Below are 20,559 nucleotides of genomic sequence, written 5' to 3' on the forward strand. Positions count from 1 at the left end.
GAAATTGAAATACATAGGTGCTGATCTCATAACCCAAATTCTCATGTGATCTTGGGTCATGCATATGGATATCATTACTCACTTCCTTTTCTGCCTCTCCACTGGGTACTGACAGTAAAATGTTGATGTGATGATGTGTGATTTAAAGTCCTCTTTGTAAACAAAACCAGGCAGGATTATGAGAGCCAGAAAGGCTTAAGGCACTTCTGTGCATGGAAGAAATATCTTCAACTTCTGTTCGCTTTTATTTTGCCTCCAAATTCTTTTCCCTCGAGAATTCTGCTAGACTGTCAAATGGTATGAATTAATGCACTCCTCAGTGTAAATATTTCCCTCCTTAAAATAATTTATAATTTTTTCAGCTTCAGAGAAATTTTTGTATGGATTCACATTTCTGAGAAATGCGGCCTTTCTTTCTGCTGAGCAGTTTCCACATCTCAGCGAATTTTATTTCTGTATTTATTGATATTGTGCTAGATATATGTGCTGTGTATCTGTACTACGTAAATATACTAACATACATACACAACAGTACTCACACAATATATTATATTGAAGGTAAAATCCTACTTGTCATCAAGTAAATTGCTACTTGTGCATTTATCCTGTAAGTGCAGCTACATTTTGGCTTACTATCTGCAGCAAGTTCTTTAGCCCAGTCATTAGCCCAGTCATAGATGTGCAGTATTGGGCTTAGTATGGTGGAGACACTGCAAATGCTGTGCTTCAGTTACTTCTTCAAGGCTTTTTCTTCCTATTTCCCTTTCATAGTCTCTAAAGGATGACCTCTTGACAGGTCATTAGCACACTAATCACATGATTTCAAGTCTACTGCTTTGGGTTAGGATTAGACAGTGCAACCACCCACAGAAGTCAAGGAAAAAATTTTAACATGGACTTCACTTTGGACGTATTTTGCCTAATTATTTTGGGAATAAGAGATACTGTAGGTATCACTGATGAGATCTTCTATATAGAAGTGGGATTTCTGGCATCAAGATCACAACTCCTGCTTAAAAATATATACAGTGTAATTTTAACAGATGGAGACAGAGTTTTGGAATTGCTTTTCTTTCTGGACACACCAGTTTAGAACTCATAAATTACATGAAGAAAATGGGGGGGTTTCTCAGCAACGTTCTGCAAAAAAAGAATGTTTTTCAGAATGCTGCACAAACTGACTGAACATGACAGAGGGAATGCAAACGGGTACAGTAATTGCTGGGATCCCCACCTCATTGCCTGCCAAGCTTTCTGTCCTCGTTGACCCCTTGGAAAAATACACCGTGGCTGGATGGACCTCTGATCTGACTTGGCAGAGCCACTTTATACGTTCTTAGCTTTGATTTAAATCCTTCATGTGATGGCTGATCTAATAGGCCTCCAGGGTCATTGTTCCCATGGTTAGATAGCCTTAGGAGTCATACCTCTGGCCTGAACTTGTTTTTCTTCAGCTTCCAGTCACTGAATCTCATTATGTCTTCTTCTATTATGTTAATGAAAAATCCAGCCTCAGAACTATATTCTGTGTAAACGCTTGTAGAAAATGACCAACTCTTCCATTAAACTTGACCATGAAAAATATAACATTTAAATCTCATTATCAGGCACTTTCTCATGTACCATTGCACTTCAGTGCCATGAACTGTCTGTCCACCTTGCCCCCCAAGCTCCAGCAGTTCACAGTGGCTGTGGACCACCTGCCCCTTGCTCTTTCCCTCTCTCCTAGAGAAGTCTGCCCATGAAGCAGTCATCAAAATTTGAAGCACATCTGCACTGGAGATACTCTAGTTCATAAAGCAAATATTTCTTCAGACTACCATGAAATTCAGCATGTTTATGTTCTGACAGCCTGGCAGATGAGGATGGACACGTTCTCTCTTGTTATTTCTGCAACATGTGAGCAGTAACTTCCAGCAGATGGAAGATTAACAGGTGGGAGCATTAATCCTCTGCTATTACTGAGGCATAAACTGCTGGCAGAAGAACCCCAGTTCTGTGTGATCTCATGTTTTAGGCTTTGAAATACGACTTTGGAAATGCCCATATTAGCAAGCAATATGCTTCACAAAACGCTGTTTCTTGAGGGTTTGCATTTTTGGTTCATAAATTCAACCTAGAGCAGTAACCCCAAAGTCTGCCCTGTGCCCCTGTATGCGATACTCCTCTATGCAAGAAATGTGCCTACTGGACCCAAAAGCAGAGCTCTGTGCACTAGCCAGGGAGAAATACAGCTGTGTGCTGGGTGGCTAGTTGTGTAATACCTCTGTTTTGCCTTCCTTCCCTTCTCTTGTGTAACTGCTATTTTCTCAGAGGCTTGCATAAAGCTAATCTTCCAAAATTTGTACACCTTTGTCAAATACGATTAAATAGGTCAACATGTTCAAAAGTTCTTGAAGCGGAAAGGATGAATAGAAAAGGCAACACCCAACACTGCAATTGCTTAAAGATCATTTCCTCAGATAAAGAACTGAAGGGATTATCGCGTTGAGCGATCGAGATAACCCAGATCACCTGTCCTCTCTTCTCCTTTTGTTACCTCCTGATTTTACAATCGATGACTTCACACTCTGTTCCCAATAGCTGGCACACTGACGCGTACTAGGCTAAAACGCAGGCGTGCTTTCACCCAAAAGATTTCAATTTACGGACGGTTCATTGGTTCCATTAGCAGTTCGCTGCTCGCTTGGCACAGCCACGGCAGCCCGGCCGGGACGCACCGCGCTCTTCACACGCACTGCCTCACCCGCTCACCCGCCCACCCCCTCTCCCTTCATCACGCATCGTCTTAGCACCTGTTCATTCTTCAGGAGTGAGAAGCCAGCTTTATTTCGTGTAAACGCACAACGATTTTTTATTTAACAGTAGATTTAAGGAGCGCCGATTGCAGCACGTGAGACGCGCGCCAGGCTCCCGAGCTAGCCGCCACACGGCGCGCCCGCGCAGCCCGGCAGCACTTGGAGCCGCTTCCACAGCTCTGGTCAACCGCTGTGCGCACAGCAGGTCTGGCTGGAAACACAGACCAGCCGCTCTGCCCTCAAGCGCAGCTGGCGCCAGCCAGGCCCCGCAGCCGAACGACGACGAACTCGCCGTGCAGGGACAAAACCGACCCGCCCCGAAGCGGGGTATGAGGCAACGCCTCGCCTTCGAAGCAGCCGCCGCCTCTCACCGCGCACGCGCGTAGCGCAGCCGCCAGCAACCGCGCCCGAACCGCGCCGGAGCTGGCGGGGCGGCTGCGGTCACGTGGCGCCAGGCCCGGCGGGGCGCCCTCCGCGCACGCGCGGGGCGGATGTTAGCGCCGCCGTTAGTGCCGCCAGCGCTCGGGCTCTATGGGGAGAACATGGCTCCCTTCCCTGAGGAGGTGGACGTCTTCTCGGCTCCGCACTGGCGGATGAAGCAGCTCGTGGGGCTTTACTGCGACAAGGTAGAGAGCGGGCGGGTCGGGAGCGGCGGCGGCCTTTAGCCCGCTCCTTGGAGGGGCAGATTGAGCGAGTGCGCAGCTGTCAGCGCGCCGGCCCCGCTGCGCCTGTAAGGGGGAGCGGCCGCGGGCTGCCCTGGGCTGCCCCTCCTCCGCGCTCCGCAGCGCCCACCGCCTGCCGCGCCGCGGGCCGTGCTGTGTGGCTTGGAGGGGCCCGGCCGTGGGGCGGGGGCGGCGGGAGCGGCCCTGTGCGTGTCCGTGTCCGTGTCCGTGAGCGCGCCCACCGGCAGCCGGCACGCAGCGCTTCGTTTCGATGGGTTTTTAATCTGCGAGTGGCTGAGGATGCCCGGGCAGCGCCGTGTGCGTGCTCCTGGTTTCACTGCGCGCACAAAGCATCGAGGCGGCTGGCAGCAGCCCAGTGCGTCACCTACAAGGCGAACTTTGCGTGTAATGGGAGCTTCGGGCGGTACTTGCGAACCCGCGGTCCCGCCTGCAGGAGCGGTGCCTCCATCGCAGGCCGGCAGCTGTTCTGTATGGTTTCAAGCGCCGGGCAGCGTTTGGGATGAAGGTGAGGCTACGTGGAGGCAGCCCGCTGCCGCACCGGGGTGAGCAGGCCTCGCCTCCTCCCGCAGTGCTCCACGTGTGCCGCGCCGGGCTTCCGCGCGGCCCTCCGCTGAGCTCCTTCGCTTCGCTGAGTGCCGGCAGCTTTCTGCTCTGCTGGCTGAGCTCTGCAGGAGGGCTGCGGGGAAGGCCGGGAGGGCAGTTCGACTTTGCCTTTTTGCTCTGAGTGCTGCTGAGTTTTGTGGGTTTTTTTTTTTTTTTTTTTGTCTGCCTGAAAGTTTATGCTGCTGTACTGTAGTAGCTTTTAGACAAGGAAGCAGACACTTAATATACAAATCATCATAGCAAAGTGCAAGGTTTTGCACTTGGGCCGGAGGAATCCCAGGCATCCATACAGATTGGAAGGAGCGGTCCTTGAGTGCAGCCCTGTGAAGGACCTGGGGGTCCTGGGGGATGAAAAACTTAACGTGAGCCAGCAATGTGCCCTTGCAGCTCGGAAGGCAAATGGTATCCTGGGCTCCATCAAAAGAGGGGTGGCCAGCAGGGACAGGGAGGTGATTGTCCCCCTCTACTCGACTCTTGTGAGGCCCCATCTGGAGTACTGTGTCCAGATCTGGAGCCTCCAGTAGAAGAAAGACACCTGTGGGAGAGGATCCAGAGGAGAGCCAAGAAGGTGACCAGGGGACTGGAGCACCTCCCCTGTGAAGACAGGCTGAGGGAGCTGGGCTTGTTCAGCCTGGAGAAAAGAAGGCTGCGGGGTGACCTAAAGGGAGTGTATAAACAGGAAGGAATCAACTCTTTGAGGGGGTAGATAACAACAGGACAAGGAGAAATGGTTTTAAGTTGAGGGAGGGAAGATTTAGTTTGGATGTCAGGAGGAGGTTCTTTGTGGTGCTGGAACAGGCTGCCCAGAGAGGTTGTGGGTGCCCTGTCCATCCTTGGAGGTGTTCAGGGCCAGATTGGATGGGGCCCTGGGCAGCCTGGTCTAGTATGAAATGTGGAGGTTAGTGGCCCTGCCTAGGGCAGGGCAGTTGGGGGTTCATGATCCTTGAGGTCCCTTCCAACCCAGGCCATTCTGTGACTAATGGGACTCTTCACCTCACTCCTTACCAGGGTGCAAACCATGTTGCTGTCAGGACTGCCCAAAATTGTAGACATTTGCTGATATTCCTTGTTGGGTTTTTTTTTTTTTTTTCCTGTTCCCTAGATGTGTATTTCTGTTGCTTTGAACATTCCACAAAGTTGTAATCAAGTTTACCGTGCTTTCCTAAAAGTAAAACTAAATGGGCAAGAAGGTTAGTTTTTGTAAGTGCTAACACATTGGTTAGAACTGCTTAGTCTGCAACAAAGGTAATCTCATTTTCTAATTCTTTTCGTGTAGGAGTGTGCTTGCTTGTTTCCTTTTCCCTGAAATAAGTGTAAGCATGAATGTGGATGAGGATTCATCTGTTAATTTATTTTACAAGCATCAATTTTTGCATCCTTTAGCCCTGTTTTGGAATGTGAAGCTATGCCTGGCCCATGACCCCACTGTTTGAATTAATCTGTATCAGGAAAAAATCTGTGAGCAGTTTGACTTCCTTTGTGTGACCGAGATGCTGTAATTAGATAAGACATTAGTTCTGCTTACGTCTTAATTATAATCTGTAAAGCTGTTTTCTTCATAAGTTCAGATTATCCTTGAGGGGTCTTGAGTTTTGTGAATTTTATATTGTGTGCTGTTCTTCAGGCAGTGTTCCTGTGCACTGCAGTATAGCTGTTATCAGTCAGCGTCTTATTCCACCAAATGTTAAGGGTGAGTTGGGTGCATCTGTGCTTTTCAGTGAATTATCTGTAAGATTACTAATAGGTAGAGTATGCAGGTACCTAAATAATGCCTTAGGGCTGAGACACAGTTTGGTTTGGTTTTCCAGAATTCAGCGTGTGACAGAAAAGTGAATCGGACGTGTAAGAAGTTTGATGTGTCTGGAAAGTTATCCCATTCTCTTATTTGTTGGTAGCAGAGATCTGTGCGTGCCTTTGCTGCATCGTCAGATGTATTTCAGCTGCGTTGTACGCTGTACCATGGACTTAATTAGCAAGAATAACCAAAGTTCTGTTTTGTAAGGAAACCCATAAAACCGTCAGACCTGTCATGTGCTCTGGTGAGTCCTGTGAGAGTGTATGCCCTGCAGGGAGCCGAGTGCTGGTGTAGATTGTATAGTTGAAATGGTTTCATAACGCCTGACATCATCTTTGCTACAAATAGAGCAGTGTTTTCTCATCTCTAGTGAGATACTGTAGTCACACCCTCCATCTTGGTTACCTGTTTTCTGACCTGAGTAAATATCCACCGCGCTGTATGGCATAGGTCATGCATTCTGTACCGCAGTGTTTGTTTTTGTGGGGGTGCCTGAATGGCTTCCAGTGGCAGCTGAAGCTGTACCTGACTGGTGCTGCTCGTAAGTGTGTGCCTGTCTTATTCCCATCAGTGCTTGAAGTGACTCACTGTGGTTTTATGCTGGTTGAAAACAATTTCTTTTTTCAAGCAGGGTAATTTTTCTGCTGATACTGAGCTGCCAGATGAGTCCTGAAGCCCATGCGAGGCAGAGGGTGGGACTGTGGCAGCCAGCAGTGAGGTTGGCGTAAGCTGCTGTGAAACCTCTGCCTAATGATGCCTACTTTTTCCTGAAATCGGTTGTGCAAGATGAATCACTGCTGTCCGTGAGTTGAGCTGGTGTTGGATGTTACTCTGCAGTCTTTTTTCTAACAGTTGCATAGTGGCTTTGAACTTCATGTATCGCTGTGCTTTCCTGAAGACTGACACTTGAATTTCCTTAGTCTCATGAGAGTAATTTATCTCTGGGATGTAGTAGTTTGCACTGACCCAAGTCCATCTATCTGCATCCAGTAGAGACCATGTCTGTTGTCACAGTACACATTGTGTTTCCAAAACCACAGCATGCACTGCTTGCAGGTTGTTACTTTACTGGCTTTCCTGCTTTTCACGCTGTAGCTGAAAGTACCGTATCTGTCGTGAGACAGTGGAGATTTCAGCTGACTGTGTCTTAGAAATCCCATTCTAGTTTAGCTGGGAACATTGATAGGTATGATTTGAGATCACTGTTGCCCAGTGTGTGACACAGCGTGTGGTTTTCTGGAGTTTGTTGGAAGGCCGTAAAACAAGAAAATATCAAAAAGCCTTATGAGAAATCACGGCCTGTAACATGCGTTGTATCGTCTTCCTCTTAAGTAGTTTGGTTGTCTTATCAAAAGGAAATCAGATTATATTTTCTAAACAAGTCCTTGCTGGCTGAATGTTTCTTTATTAGCTTCAAGTTCAGGGCTGCTGCAGCTGCAGACTCTGGTGCACACTTTGAATATAATTTTAGCTGTGCCTATCACAGATGAGAACACCTCTATGGGATTTGTACTCATGGTTCTGTCACGGTGTTACTGCAGCTGAAGAGTGTGCTGTCTTAAGCAGGAGTTCAGACCTTGCTGAGATGAACGTGATAAGTTACCCAGCACATTTTTTGGGGGGGGGGGGAAGACAGAGGGGGGGAGAGGAAGTAGGATGAAAAGTTATGCTCTGAATCCTGTAATGCTGTGTTGGCTTTTGATAACTGCATCTGAAGTCTTTATGCCTGCCTCACAAAAATCAGCGTGAGACTTCAGAGTGCGCGTGGCTGTAATGGCTGGCTGCTTCTGTGAGGGTGGATTGCTGTGAACACCCTCCTGGCCCCTTGGTGAGCAACTGGGCACGGAGTGAGAGGTGATGGAGAACAGGTGGCTCCTGAGAGGTCAGCCGAGCCCAGAACTGGGTTGTCAGTGTGGGAGGAGGGAAAAGGGCTGTCCATTGAACTTCTGTGTTAATAACTCAGCTGTATTGTGCAACCTTGGGTGTTGGGTCAGATGCATCAGAGGTCATTTTTATGTTAGCCTAACTTCAGGCTTCTGTAATTTCAACTTTCTACAGACAATCTCTGCAGTTGTTTCTAGTGATTCAGTAATTACTTTGGCTAGTTCTTCCAGAGAATTTTTGCCATGTTCTGCTGACTTGCTCTGATTGAACTTGTATAAATATTTAACGAGTACTTCTTTTTCTTGCCTGTTCTTCACACTCCTTGCAAACTAATTGCCATAAATGTTTTGTCCTAATTCATGAAATTAATAACTTCATTAACTTCTTTGTGAAGACTAAAGTAAATATGACATTACATTTTGCCATTGTAGTATTTGGGACATTCCTGTTAAATATTATATTTAGGTGTATGTAATGGTATTTACTTTAATCTAAGCATATGTAAAGTCTTTCACTATTCTTTTTTTTGTTCTCTGGTACTTATGGCTGAGTATTATTTGTGTTCTAAGCCCTATTCTGCTACTTAAAGGATTCTTTTCTTAAAATTCATCTAGCTAAAAACTTCCTTTTGTTTCCTGATAATTATTTCTTTTGATAATACAAATATCTTTCACCTTTAGAGCTATTGAAATGCTGATAAATGTGCTTTCTGAGCTTCAATCATTTCTCTGCTGCAAGCTTTCCACTCTGCTCAAGTGAACAAACAGGTTTTAAGTGCTAAAATTTATGCTATTACAACAAGAATATTACAGATGAACTGTGTTAAGAGTGAAAAATACCCCTAAATTAAGCAGATTTAATATTGTAAAGCATTGATTGGGGAATTAGGTGGACCAGGTTAGACAACAGCTTTTATGACAGAGGGAATCTGAAAAAAGAAACACTGAACGTTTTGACTTCCTGCTTTCAAGTCACAAGTATTTTTTGCTTGATGCCCTGAAGAACAGAAAAACTCTTCCATGAAAATAGGTCTGTTTCTACTTAAAAAAAAGATAAAACTTTTGGTTTACTTCTGAAATATCTTTTCAGTGTTTCCAAACATTGTTGTTCGTTTTTTTACTGCTTGTTCAAATATGAGTGTGTTGATTTAAAAAGTTGTAGTATTTGGTTATTACCAATTAATGTTTTGATGCATCAAGGATCTGCTTTCACTCTACCTAGATTTAGCATGAGTAAACAGCTAATGAGGATCTTTAGTGTTAATAAGATGCAAATGATCAACTGTTTTGTCATCCTGCCAGACAGAAAGTGGGAGGAAATGCCTTCCTTCTTCCTAGATGGGATGGAATTAAGCCTCCATGTCCAGAGATGTGTGAGCAGCTTGCTGTCCATGCCTCTGAGTTCCTCATCAGAGACTCCACCAGTCCTCTTTCCATCTTAGCTTTAGATTCTCAATAATTCAATAACTTCCTGCTACACCTACTGGGAAGTTGCAGCTTTGGACTAATTTTTCACACAGAAGAGTATTCTCAAGGTGAATCTGGAAACAACTGTGTTTTAAATGACTGCTGTTAAACACATTTTAAGTGAAGTGCCAGAGGGTGTATGGAATGGGAGATAAGTGTGTGAGTCTTTTCAGGTCTGCGTAACCATTTCAGCCCTCTTGTCAGGACAATTGGAAGTACCACAAACCTTCTAGCTCTTTATTATTGGATGTTTCACTGCCTTGTCTCTCTTTTTTGCTTTCCTAAAAACGTATCCCTAGGCTTTTTCTTACACCAGACTTTTTCTGGTCTCAGCCCCTACTTTTGCCTTTGAATAGCAGGGGGGGAAAAAGTTTTCTGTTCAGTCTTCACATGTAGCTACAATCTTTTGTGCTTTTTTTCCAGCCTGCTGTGGACAGCAATAATAAGCCACTTTTGCCTTTTTCTTTCTTAAGAAACCATTTATTAATTTCCTATTTTGTGGCACAGAACCAACAAAACAAAAAATGTAAAAAAAACAAGCAAACAAAAAAAAGCCCACCTGATGCCTTCTAAGAAGCTTGAGACTGTAACTGGTGTGTATATATAGGGGTTATGTGGTTACCTGGGGATGTGTGTGGTCATTTCTGAAACAACTAAATAAATAGAGTATAAGCTGTAATTCTTCAGAGACTTCTGGCTCTTTTTGTTTACATTTAGAGTCCAAAATAAATTTTTCCACTGTTCACTGGGAATTGCAGTGAGTATAACACAGGGAGACAAAGGTGTTTTTGCTGTTTGTCATTTGTGAGTTACTGCAGCTAGAGAGTGTTTGGGGAGCGGGAGGGAGGAGAGAGAGAGCTTAAACCTTTGATTTGCTCTTTGGACTTTAGATACTTCCTGACAGAAGGACAAAAAGCAATGTCTTATTAGGAATCTACCAGTATGAGAGTATAAGGTAGGAAAGAAATCTTCTAAGGCACGTCACATGTATATGAGAAATCCTGTTCCGTACCTCTAGAATAGCAGTGTCACTGCAAGTGTTCCTCATGCTTTTGTAAGAGTTCCTTGTTTCATATCTTTACTGGACTTTAATGTTTCTTTGGTTTCTTCTCTGCAAACCTCTGGTAACTTCTTGTGGAAACCACATGATAGTGAAAGTTAAGCTGACTTTCTCTTTGCTTCCCAAGCTGGGTTCTCTGCCCGAGTCTCTGAGGAGATGTGGCACTGTAGCAGCTGCCTCCTTGAAAATTCTGATGCAGTCAGTTCTGTGCAGTTACAGATCAGTGTGGAGACTGCTTGTGATTCCAAAACTTTCTGCTCATGTTCCTTTCATGAAATTGACTGTGGATGCAGTACAAGAGGGAGATGAAAGACCTTGGTACAAATGGAAATACTGCATTTTTTCAACCTCTGCTATGCTCTTATGCCTGGCCTTTATCAGCTTGATCTCAGACTCTCAAAATACAGAGTACGAAACTACATGCCCTGTTGGCTGTGCTCTCAGCAGGAAAAAAAGACTTTTGTTACAAGATCCTTGTGTTAATACTGTTTCCTCAAAACCTGTTTCAAGACTGTAGTTCTGCTACAGAACAGCTGATGAATTTATATAGAGGACAGGATTATACAGAACAAGTCAGACGGGCTTCTGAAAGTTTGGTATTTCTTTTATTTTTCCTTGGGCTGGGCCAGATCCTGTCCTGTCTGCCTTAGTAATTGTCATTATTTTGGATTGACCTACAGGCAAGAGATGGACCCTGGGTAATAAAACCTGTATTACTGCTCTGATTGAAGGCTTTATATGTGTGAAAAGCTGGATCATGAAGTAGTTTAGCTAATTATCTTACAGTTCATGTCATGCGCCTCTGCATAAGGAATAAGCCAGTGATCAGGTGATGTTGAGAGTGCAGTGATCTTGGTAGGCTGCCTCAGCGGTTCCGTCTTCCTTGGGGACAGCACTGACTGAGTCTAAGGACAGACTTTGTGGCTGGATGCTGCTGCAGACTGCCACTCTGAGCAGGTGAAAAACGAACCTGCTAAAAAGGTGCAGCTTCTTGGATGGGTAAACTGGGTTTGTCCTGCAGCTGTGTAATTGCCAGAGAATATTCCAGGGAAGGGCTAGGAATGTGCAGCTGGAAGCAACGGCAGGGCTGCTGCTTCCAGGTGTGTCTTCATCTGTCCCACCCTCTAATTTACAGCGGATTAAGTGCAGTGTGAAACTGCATGCTCTTGGTATTGATGCAGACACACCTTGTTCTAATCTTTGTTCCCCCAGTTTACTTGCTCATAAAATTGAGTTAATCTCTGCAGCATCCAAGTTTCTATGTTCTGAGTGTTAGTGCTGTGATGTAAGTGCTAATGCTTAAAAATATGAGAGAGTGAAGCACGACTGACTGGGGATGCCATGTTGTCTTTTTTCCCCCCAGTACTTTTCTGCTGTAAAAATGCTGGTGTTTCTTTTTGTTTTTTTTTTCTATTTAAACCAGTGATCTAAGAGTGGGGTGGTAGTTTTTATTCTGCAAGGTACTTTCTCCTTGCCCGTTGATTGCATGCTGGGGAGTTCTTAAGGAAGAAGTTCCTGAAAGGAACTAAATGCTATATTTTGTTCAGTGACTGAACTGCTGTGCAGTTGAAGCAGTCTTCAGCTCATTTATTTGTTCACAGCATCCATCCACTATGCCTAGAAATAGCTCTGTTTCAGATGATAATGAAATGAAGTGACGTAGAAAGTGCACTCAGTGAATGTCGGGTTTCCTCGCTGTTAAGCTTGCTAGTATTGTCATCTTGTTCTTGGAGCACAAAACTGAAGTGATAGCTAACAGTAAGGAAGAGGAATTGTTTGCTGCCTTTCTGTACAGAAATGTACACTATACACTATGTCAGTGGCTCTGTAGGCCAGCGGAGTTGGGTCCCACCTAAAAATGTCTGAAGTGCGGAGATCTTTTTCAAGTGTAGGTCATCTTTAAATAAATGATTTGAGGTTTAAAAAATGATGTCCATCAAGTGATTTCTTAATTCATTGCTGTCCCTTTCTGCAAAGGATGGTTAGAACTACCTGATATTGAATTGATGGCAGGATGTGTTTAAATCTTCATCATCATGTTAACGCACGGCTCTTTCAGCGTTGTGGGAAGGTCTATATTTCTGATTTTTATTAAACTCTTCAGGTATTGTGTTGGCATGTTAGATACAACTAACTCTAGAGGAGAACAGCAGTTTTGTGTCAGCATGCCTGTCTCTGTCACACCATTTGTTGGAATTGATCTGGTATGTTACGTGACTTCACATCACTACTGGCACCGTTGCTGCCCTTAAATTAGTGATGCCTCTCCACAGTTCAAGTGAAACAAAGGTGATAGATAATTTGATAGAGCTCTCCTTAGGGGTTTAAAACAAAGTTCCCATTTAGTTTTAACAGCTGCTGGCTGCTTGTATACTCCTTTCACAGGTCTGTGAAGCGTATCAGACAGACTTTGGGATGCGACTGACCTCATGTTGTTTGGCTTGGTGCTCAGGCTGTTTATTGGTTTCTGAAGCTCCAGTATGTAATTCTTAAATGTTACAAACTCCTGGGGGACCCCTGGGGATTTTCTCTTCTAGAATCTGTGATGCTGCTCTTGAATTAGTGTGCATTACGAACAAAAGCAGTCGTGCTGTAGGCTCTGTGTAAGACTTTGAAATGTGGAATTGTCCTTTGGGAAGTGTTATGTTCAAACAATGAGCTCCTGTGTCTTTCTGATACCTATAGCTGTGATTGTGAGTTTAGTGCTGCGTGTTTGAAGTCTGCTCGGGCATCACTCATGCTACACTTCATATTTTTACCAGTTGATAAATACAGCGCAGTCCATCTCCTTGATCTTGTGGTGCCCCTAGGACTGTCCATCTGAGTTTGGGCAGGTGGTTTCCTTTTTGTACTACTGGACTACTGCATTGGTTGTGCTCTTGTGTAGAAGAGCGGACCTTGGAGTGGAGCAGCTGCCCTCTGCTAATAGTCTTGGTGCCCATCATAAGACTTCATCAGTCCCACTAATGAAATTACAGATCCAACAGAGTGACTTCGTTGCTAGGCTACCCGTCCTCTGAAAAGCCAGTTTTCCTCAGCTTCATCTGACCTTTTTAATCTACCAGTTGCTGATTCAAATACAGACACTAAACACTAAGTTTCAGTATCTTTTTCATGGTTTCTGATCTTCTAGGTATCTACAGGGAGCAGCAGTAGCAGAGGTTAGCGTGCAAGTATTTTGTGTTACGGTGGTTACTGTAACAGTGAGTTTGTGATAGAAGTACTGAAATTGAATGCCCAGATGGGTTCTTTGTTCAAAATTTGCTGATGATGGTCAGTAAAGATTGGAAGTGTTGAGTGCTGAAAAGATTTGAGTCAGGAGGATGACGATACCATTTTGTATCAGAACAAGATTTGTAATTTCTTTTAAACGATGGCAGAATATGTATTTTCTCTGATCTTCAAGTTATACACTTCATCAGTCTTGTTTCAGTTTTTACGTCAATCAGAATGCCAGGTGTTTGGCTGCAAATGGGATTCTTGGGAAAGAGGGTCCTTGGAGCTGACTCCAGGTATTGTGGAACCTTATGGATTCAGCGAGCAGTCACTGATAAATGCTGGATTAGAAAGCAAACTGCATCATCGCTGAAGCCTGAATGATAAGTGGTTGAAAGTGAGGAGTGTTCCTGTGTGTCTTCTGTCCCTTTCCATTGCAGGGGAGCTGGACTAGATGACCTTTAAAGGTCCTTTCCAACTCTACGGCTTCTGTGATTCGATGATTCTGTGACTTCTGTTTGTCAGTGTGGAAAGCATAGCCTGCAGTTTCATCTGGTGCCTGTGCTCTGTGTGTTGCGTTCTCTGAAGTGGAGAACCGAAATGGGAAGAGGAGCCAAGGTCTTTTCCCATTTTTGTGTGCACAACAACTCGAGCTTCAGATCCAAACACAGTGCATAATTAATGAGTTGATCCCGACCTGTCAGTATTTGCTCTAAAAGATACTGAAAAAAAAAACCCAAACAACCTTAATATTGTCCTATTTCTCATCTGAATTGAAGCAAAATAAATGTGTTCTCTTAATGGCAGCTGTTCATGTAGTGCACAGTGGGCGCTGCTGCCTGCCAGTTGTGTAAATGCTTGGCAGATGTCCAGTGCGTTTCAGTTGCGTTGCTGCTGGTTGCCAGGAAGTGACAGTGCAGCGTCAGAATGAATAAGTGCATTTGTTTTGTGTTTCTTAAATACACAAATGGTAGGTGTTGTTTTAGACCTGTGGATTTTATGGCCATATTTGAGGTATGCAAGTATTATATGTGAACATATTTCTCGTTTCCATTTCTACTAAAACCCTTTTTTTCTGGAATTATTGTAAACAAAACCACTTCTGAATGCTTCAGTGACATGTTTTCTGAACTAAGTGAAAATATTTGCAGTTTTAGTGTGCTTATTCTTGTATACTGTTACACACAATATGGTATTGTTCCATACTGATTTGACATCCACCAAAGGAAATTGTAGTCTGAAAATGTTATCAGTGGTGACCGTTTGTATGCATGTAAAAATGGATTGCTGTGTTACTTGGATCTTCGTGCTGTCTTCCTCTCTTGGTTCCTGGTCCATGGCAAACCTTTTCTAACGGCTGATTTTACTTTGTGAGTGCTTGGTAAGATCAGGCCTTCCTTATGGCTAGTCCGTAATGAGCCATGCACCCACACGTGCAACAAGTATGCGTGGGAGCGGGGCTGAGTCTTTCAGTTAGCTACCAACCTGGGGAGATTGCACTGATTTCTACCAGGAAATTTTTCTACTCTTGTTTATTTCAGAGTTTCACAAGACTGGTTTATGTTTCTTAAGTACAACTGATTTTACTGCTTCCTCAAACTAATGCTGTAATTACCTTCTGCCTTCAACGATAATTTGCTTTAAAAGAAGTTATCATTCTGCTTAGGCAGCGTCCTACGTTCTGTTTATTCACGTGGAATGAGGCAGTTGCCATTGGAATTTGCATGGTTAGATGTAAGCTGAATTTTGGAAACTTAGAAACTCTTCTCAAAACTTGCTTTACTGCTTTTATTCACAACTGCGTTGTTAAACTTCTGTGGTTATCTTTGTCATTAGTTTGTTGTAATGTTTCTGAGGCTTGTAGCTTGATCTTTTTTTTTTTTATTTTTTTTTATTTTTTTATCTTTTTATTTTTCTTCCAGAGCTTCTGCTGGGAAACAGGTAGTTGTCATTAGAAGTCAGAGAATTGCAGTTAAACCCCTTACATGACTGAAATCTTATTCACAAAGCACCACACTGTAGTAAAACTGTTTCGGTAACTTATTTTGGGGAATTAAGAATTGGATGTGGATGGTTGACTGTTTTAATGAATAGTAAGAGGAAAACTCAAGATGTATGACTTTCATGTATGAGTTCTTGAAAGTTCTAGAAGGGTTTTGCGTGGAGTTCTTGTCAGCTCCTAGTAACAAATCAAAATGAAATTGCAGGTCAGGCGCGAAGGTTGAAATAGTGACGGATGTTATAAATTACTCACAGAAATCATATTAATGTGACTTGTGCAATGTTTTAAGTGTCGGTGTTCTGCCTACTTCTGGAAGATGTTGTCCTAAATTATATTTGAAATGAAATAAATTATGGGAAAGTTTCCTATTAAAATGGAAAACTAGTTTGTATATTCCTACATATATGTACTTGAATCTGATTTTTATCTGTGCTTGAAAATTTGAAGCTTCCGTAGGGTTCATTACCCTCACTTTTGATATCTTTGAAATGAGTTGTTTGAGTTGAATGCTCGCTTCTCATTGTTACATGTTCTCTTTTATAAGACAGGGTTTTCAGTTTTTCTGTTGAAAGTAATGGGACCAACAAAGAAATACCTGTCCAAATTATTTATTTTGACTTCGGTGTGATTTTCACTGATTTTTTTTTTTTTTTTTCCTGTGGGCTTTCCTTTATTCTAGCTGTCCAAGACCAACTTCTCCAACAACAATGATTTTCGGGCTCTTCTGCAATCTCTGTATGCCACATTCAAGGAATTTAAGATGCACGAGCAGATTGAAAATGAGTGCATCATTGGTTTGCTTCAGCAGCGCAGCCGGACGGTGTACAATGTGCACTCAGACAACAAGCTCTCTGAGATGCTCAGCCTTTTTGAGAAAGGGCTAAAGAACGTAAAGGTAAATAGACTAACAAGAACTTGTCCTAAGGCAGTGTGCTACGATTATGTTCATTTGCCTCAACTTCATAATTTTCTCTACAAATAAATTAAAAGTAACGAAGCATCTGTGATAAAGTAGTGAAGACTTTCCAGTCACAAACCCAGATTCTTTTGCCATTCAGTGCAGTTATTAAAATTCTATTAAAAACTCTCTTTAGGATTCTAGAGAAGTCTACACTCTGCATAATTGGAGATATCTTAGAGTCCAAACGCTGACTGCACTGTGGCAGCTCGGGGCTGTGTGCTGGGGAACGTATTCCAGTACCCAGCCACCCTCTGGTGCCAGACCTTTTCCTGACACCCAGCCTGAGCCTCCCTTGTTGCAGCTCCATGCCACGCTGAAGAGGAGTTCAACTTAATTCTGCTGTGTTGTTTCTCTGGGGCAGATAGCACAACTGTCACTTCTTCAGTTCTAGGCATTACAGTGTATTAATAGTTTGCTATTTCACTTTGCATTTCTAGTGCACACGTTGAGGTTTTCAGTAAGAGAAATAGGAAGGTTAATCGATCAGCTGTTTCTGATGTTTAAAGCAGTGTTTGAGCTGAGAATCCTACAAATATCTTTTTCCCTGTGAATATCAAACCTTGAATTTTTGTTTGTTAATTAATTGTAAAATGAAGGAACATGAAGGAAAGGGGAAAACTAACACTTATATACTTTCGGACAGGATGCTAATGTTATTCTGTTGTGTATATTGATTTACTTGTATAAATATTTTTTAATACCTTTTAGATAAATGTTTTTTTGAGTGTGATCAGATTAACTGTTGGCACAAGATTTTTGTGTAGTAATGTGTCTTTGTAGAAGCTTGAAAAGAAGATCTTACAACATTTGCTGTAAGAACTGTGAGGAACTGCATGTTGCAATTACTGGACAGACCATATAACAAATCTGTTACTGGCACAAAGAGCAAGCTAGTAATTTGATAGATGACGTTGGTCAATGTTTAACATTTAAGTCACGTCCTTATTTTGAAGATCTTTCAATTTCAAAAGTAAATATGTACTAATATATTAAAAAAAGATATATAAACACATGACTATGAATTCTTACTGTAATTTTGATTCTAGAACTGTGGAATAACTTAAGTGAAATCTGTCTGTTCCACGTTGCCATTATACTACGTGTATGCTTAGGCAAAACATGCAAATGCTTGGATTAGCCTGTAACTGCTTTGAACTTTGGGTTAGGGTGTAGATTGGCAGGCTTCAGTCTTCGCTTCGAAGTAAAAATGTGTTTAGACAAGCTAATTCATATCTGATAACAAAATAAACTGCCATCGAGTGGGAGTGGAATGCTTTGTTCTGCATGGCAACAGGTCAGTACAGACTGTCAGATTGTTATCAAACTTTGTAAGTTGATGTGCTTTTACTAAGAAATACAGCAAACTGCGTTACATAGGCTTTACCTCGAGATGTTTGTTTAGTGAACCTGTGAATGGACAAGATTAGATAGTAGTTAAATCTTTGCATTTGTTACAGAATGAATACGAACAGCTAAACTATGCGAAACAACTGAAGGAGAGATTGGAAGCCTTTACGAGGGATTTCCTTCCTCATATGAAGGAGGAAGAGGAGGTAGGTCGCTCTCCTCAGATACTCTGCCGAACTCCTTGGTGTTTGAAACGATTGGGCAGAGACACAAAAGACTTGGATTTTTTTTTTCCACAGTTCTGTTTTTGTTACTGTGTTAATTTGCATTCAGGACTGTGGTGTCATTGTTCAGTTCTGACTGGTATGTGACACATTCTAGAACAGTGAATATATTGAAAAATTACAGTGAAGTTCTGGTTCTTTTGAAAATTGTCCACTGGGGCGTGGATTTGTTTATTGCAGATACAGCCTTTGAATGGTTACTTATCTCAGACGTTTCCATAACCTTTTGACTGGTGATGATGCATTAAAATAATGCTAAAAAGTTGAAATGATTAATGTTATGTGTAATTGCAGTGATAATCAAGGTTTGTGTTATATACAATCTGTGTGTTATATCTACACACAGATGTTTTTGTCACAAATAACCCTTCTAGCAAGGGTTTACTATTATATAAAGGATATAGAATATCACAATAGACTTCAAATAAGGAATACACAGTATGAAACCTGATGTTGTGCTTAACTTCTCTTTCTTGAAGTTGTTGTCATATAGGCTGTCTGACAGTACAAAAATTAATTTATAAAATAGAAGATGTAACATAAAGGGGCCTGACAATCTTAAAATTATGGTTACAGTAAGTAAAAGAAATGCAGTACGTTATTCTAAACATTAGTAATGTTGTTGTGACTTGCTCAATCTGCACATCTGTTTTTTTAAAAGTTCTTCCTCTTTTTATAAAGAAATATTTGAAAATCCAATGTTCTTTAAAATTGAGGTACTTTTTTTTATTATTATTATTATTTTTTACAACTTGTGAATCTAAAATAGTACCGGTTTGAAAGTCAGGAAGGGCAATTGTCCTATGGCTTAGCAAAACTTGAAAGAAAAGGTTCTATTAGCCAGTGCTTCATGAGTCAAACTGACACTCCCAGACAGCCTCTGACCTATATTTGAAACATAAAGACTAGTAGTGCCAGTCTGATGATTTATGGGCATCCAAAAACTGAGAAGCATCTTCGGAGAGAATAAATCTTCCAAAGTCTGTCCAAGAGAAATCTTCCCTCATGTTTGTTTGCCCTGCCACTTTGCCTTCCGTGTGAGTACATTGATAAGCTATTTAGTTTAAGCAATGTGTGTCCCTTCCCTTTCCTTTTGGAGAAAACAAGTAACAGCATGCTTGGAACTATTCAGCGACCCACTGGCAAACACAGGGTTAGAATGTAGAAGTTATGTGATCTTGTCCTTAAGTTTATTCATGTATGCCATATTTACTTGGTGAGAATTGGAAAGAGGAAATTTTTGTCTCGCTGGATCTGTGTAGCGTTATTGATTTGTCTTTGTCGGTGTTGGACTGGTTTCTTTTTTGCCTCAGGTTTTTCAGCCAATGTTGATGGAATACTTTACTTACGAAGAACTGAAAGATATTAAAAAGAAAGTAATTGCACAACACTGCTCACAGAAGGAAGCTGCAGAATTCAGAGGTCTTAGTAAGTGGAATCAAGCTGAAGAGCTTCAGAAGGTCTTTAAATATTCTGTGGATGAGAAGACAGATCAAGGTGAGGCATTTAATTAAAGTGAAAACAGTTTTTCAAATGCAATTTTGTTTAAAAAGCCACATCATAGTATGTAACTTTAGTTATCTCAAGTGTGTACAATAGTTTTTATAAAACATACATTCATTCAAAACAGTTCAGAAACTGGAGGGCTTCTATTTGATAGAGGCTTTCGGCAACTTGTAACTAATAGTGTTTATCTTCTCACAAGCTTCTCTCTCTCTTCCCTCACTCCCATTATAATATTTTGTATGATAAGCAAATGATGATGGTAGAAATGATGCATGAATTTTAATTCCTTCTATCAAAAGTATATTTTCTATTTGCAGGCCCTGCCTTTAGTTGTTGGCTTTCAGGCCTGCCCTGTAAGCTCTTCTGTTGATAGTTTAACAACACAGAGTAGTTAGTCAACCAGCAAAATATAAACTAAAAAGCAGTCTGCCTTCCCCTGCTGCACTAGCTAATTTCCCTGGGTCTCTTGGGAATCTGAAAGGAAGATGTGTTTGTAGAGTGATGCAAGGGAATGAATCCATACAGTTCCAGTGCATGAGATGAAATGTGCCTTCTGAAAGTGGATGTTTTGTTTGCATTTGTGTAACTCTGCTCTCCCTGTTGGAAAATCCCTGTTAGTCTGAATGGATAACTACTGAAGTGCACTTCAGGCTCCTATAGGACTAGAAGCAGGCTCAGTCTTTACAGTTCTCACGCCTAACTAAAGAAGAAGAGTTAATGTAGCAAAAGGGAATTAATGTGTCAAAAATGCAGTGTTGGAGTGAAACTGGCAAGTAGCTTCCTCTTAGATAAGGGGTGGTGCTCTCATCAGGAAAATGTGGAAACTCTATTATTTCTGATGAGACTTCTCTGAGCTACTTAACTGGTCAGAAGAGACTGCTGTTCATGGTGTGAAATACTGTTGTACCTGAGCAAATGAATATGACAGAAGTAGCTTTATGGCTTTACTTGATA

At 42.3% G+C, this 20,559-nt stretch overlaps 1 protein-coding gene across 1 annotated transcript in view; it reads left to right on the top strand.

The window, feature by feature from the left end:
* The first annotated feature begins 3,265 nt into the window (after window positions 1–3,265).
* The window catches only part of FBXL5 (F-box and leucine rich repeat protein 5), a 33,707-nt gene continuing 16,413 nt past the window's right edge, over window positions 3,266–20,559 (top strand). The window contains exons 1-4 of the mRNA XM_042872002.1: window positions 3,266–3,424; window positions 16,187–16,402; window positions 17,926–18,021; window positions 19,413–19,596. Coding sequence (XP_042727936.1) covers window positions 3,290–3,424; window positions 16,187–16,402; window positions 17,926–18,021; window positions 19,413–19,596 — 631 coding nt within the window. The 5' untranslated portion in view covers window positions 3,266–3,289. The remainder of the gene's footprint in view (window positions 3,425–16,186; window positions 16,403–17,925; window positions 18,022–19,412; window positions 19,597–20,559) is intronic.

The sequence above is a fragment of the Lagopus leucura genome, unplaced genomic scaffold (assembly GCF_019238085.1).
Source record: "Lagopus leucura isolate 7727_CA_CO unplaced genomic scaffold, USGS_WTPT01 Super-Scaffold_100004, whole genome shotgun sequence".
Classification (NCBI taxonomy): domain Eukaryota; kingdom Metazoa; phylum Chordata; class Aves; order Galliformes; family Phasianidae; genus Lagopus; species Lagopus leucura.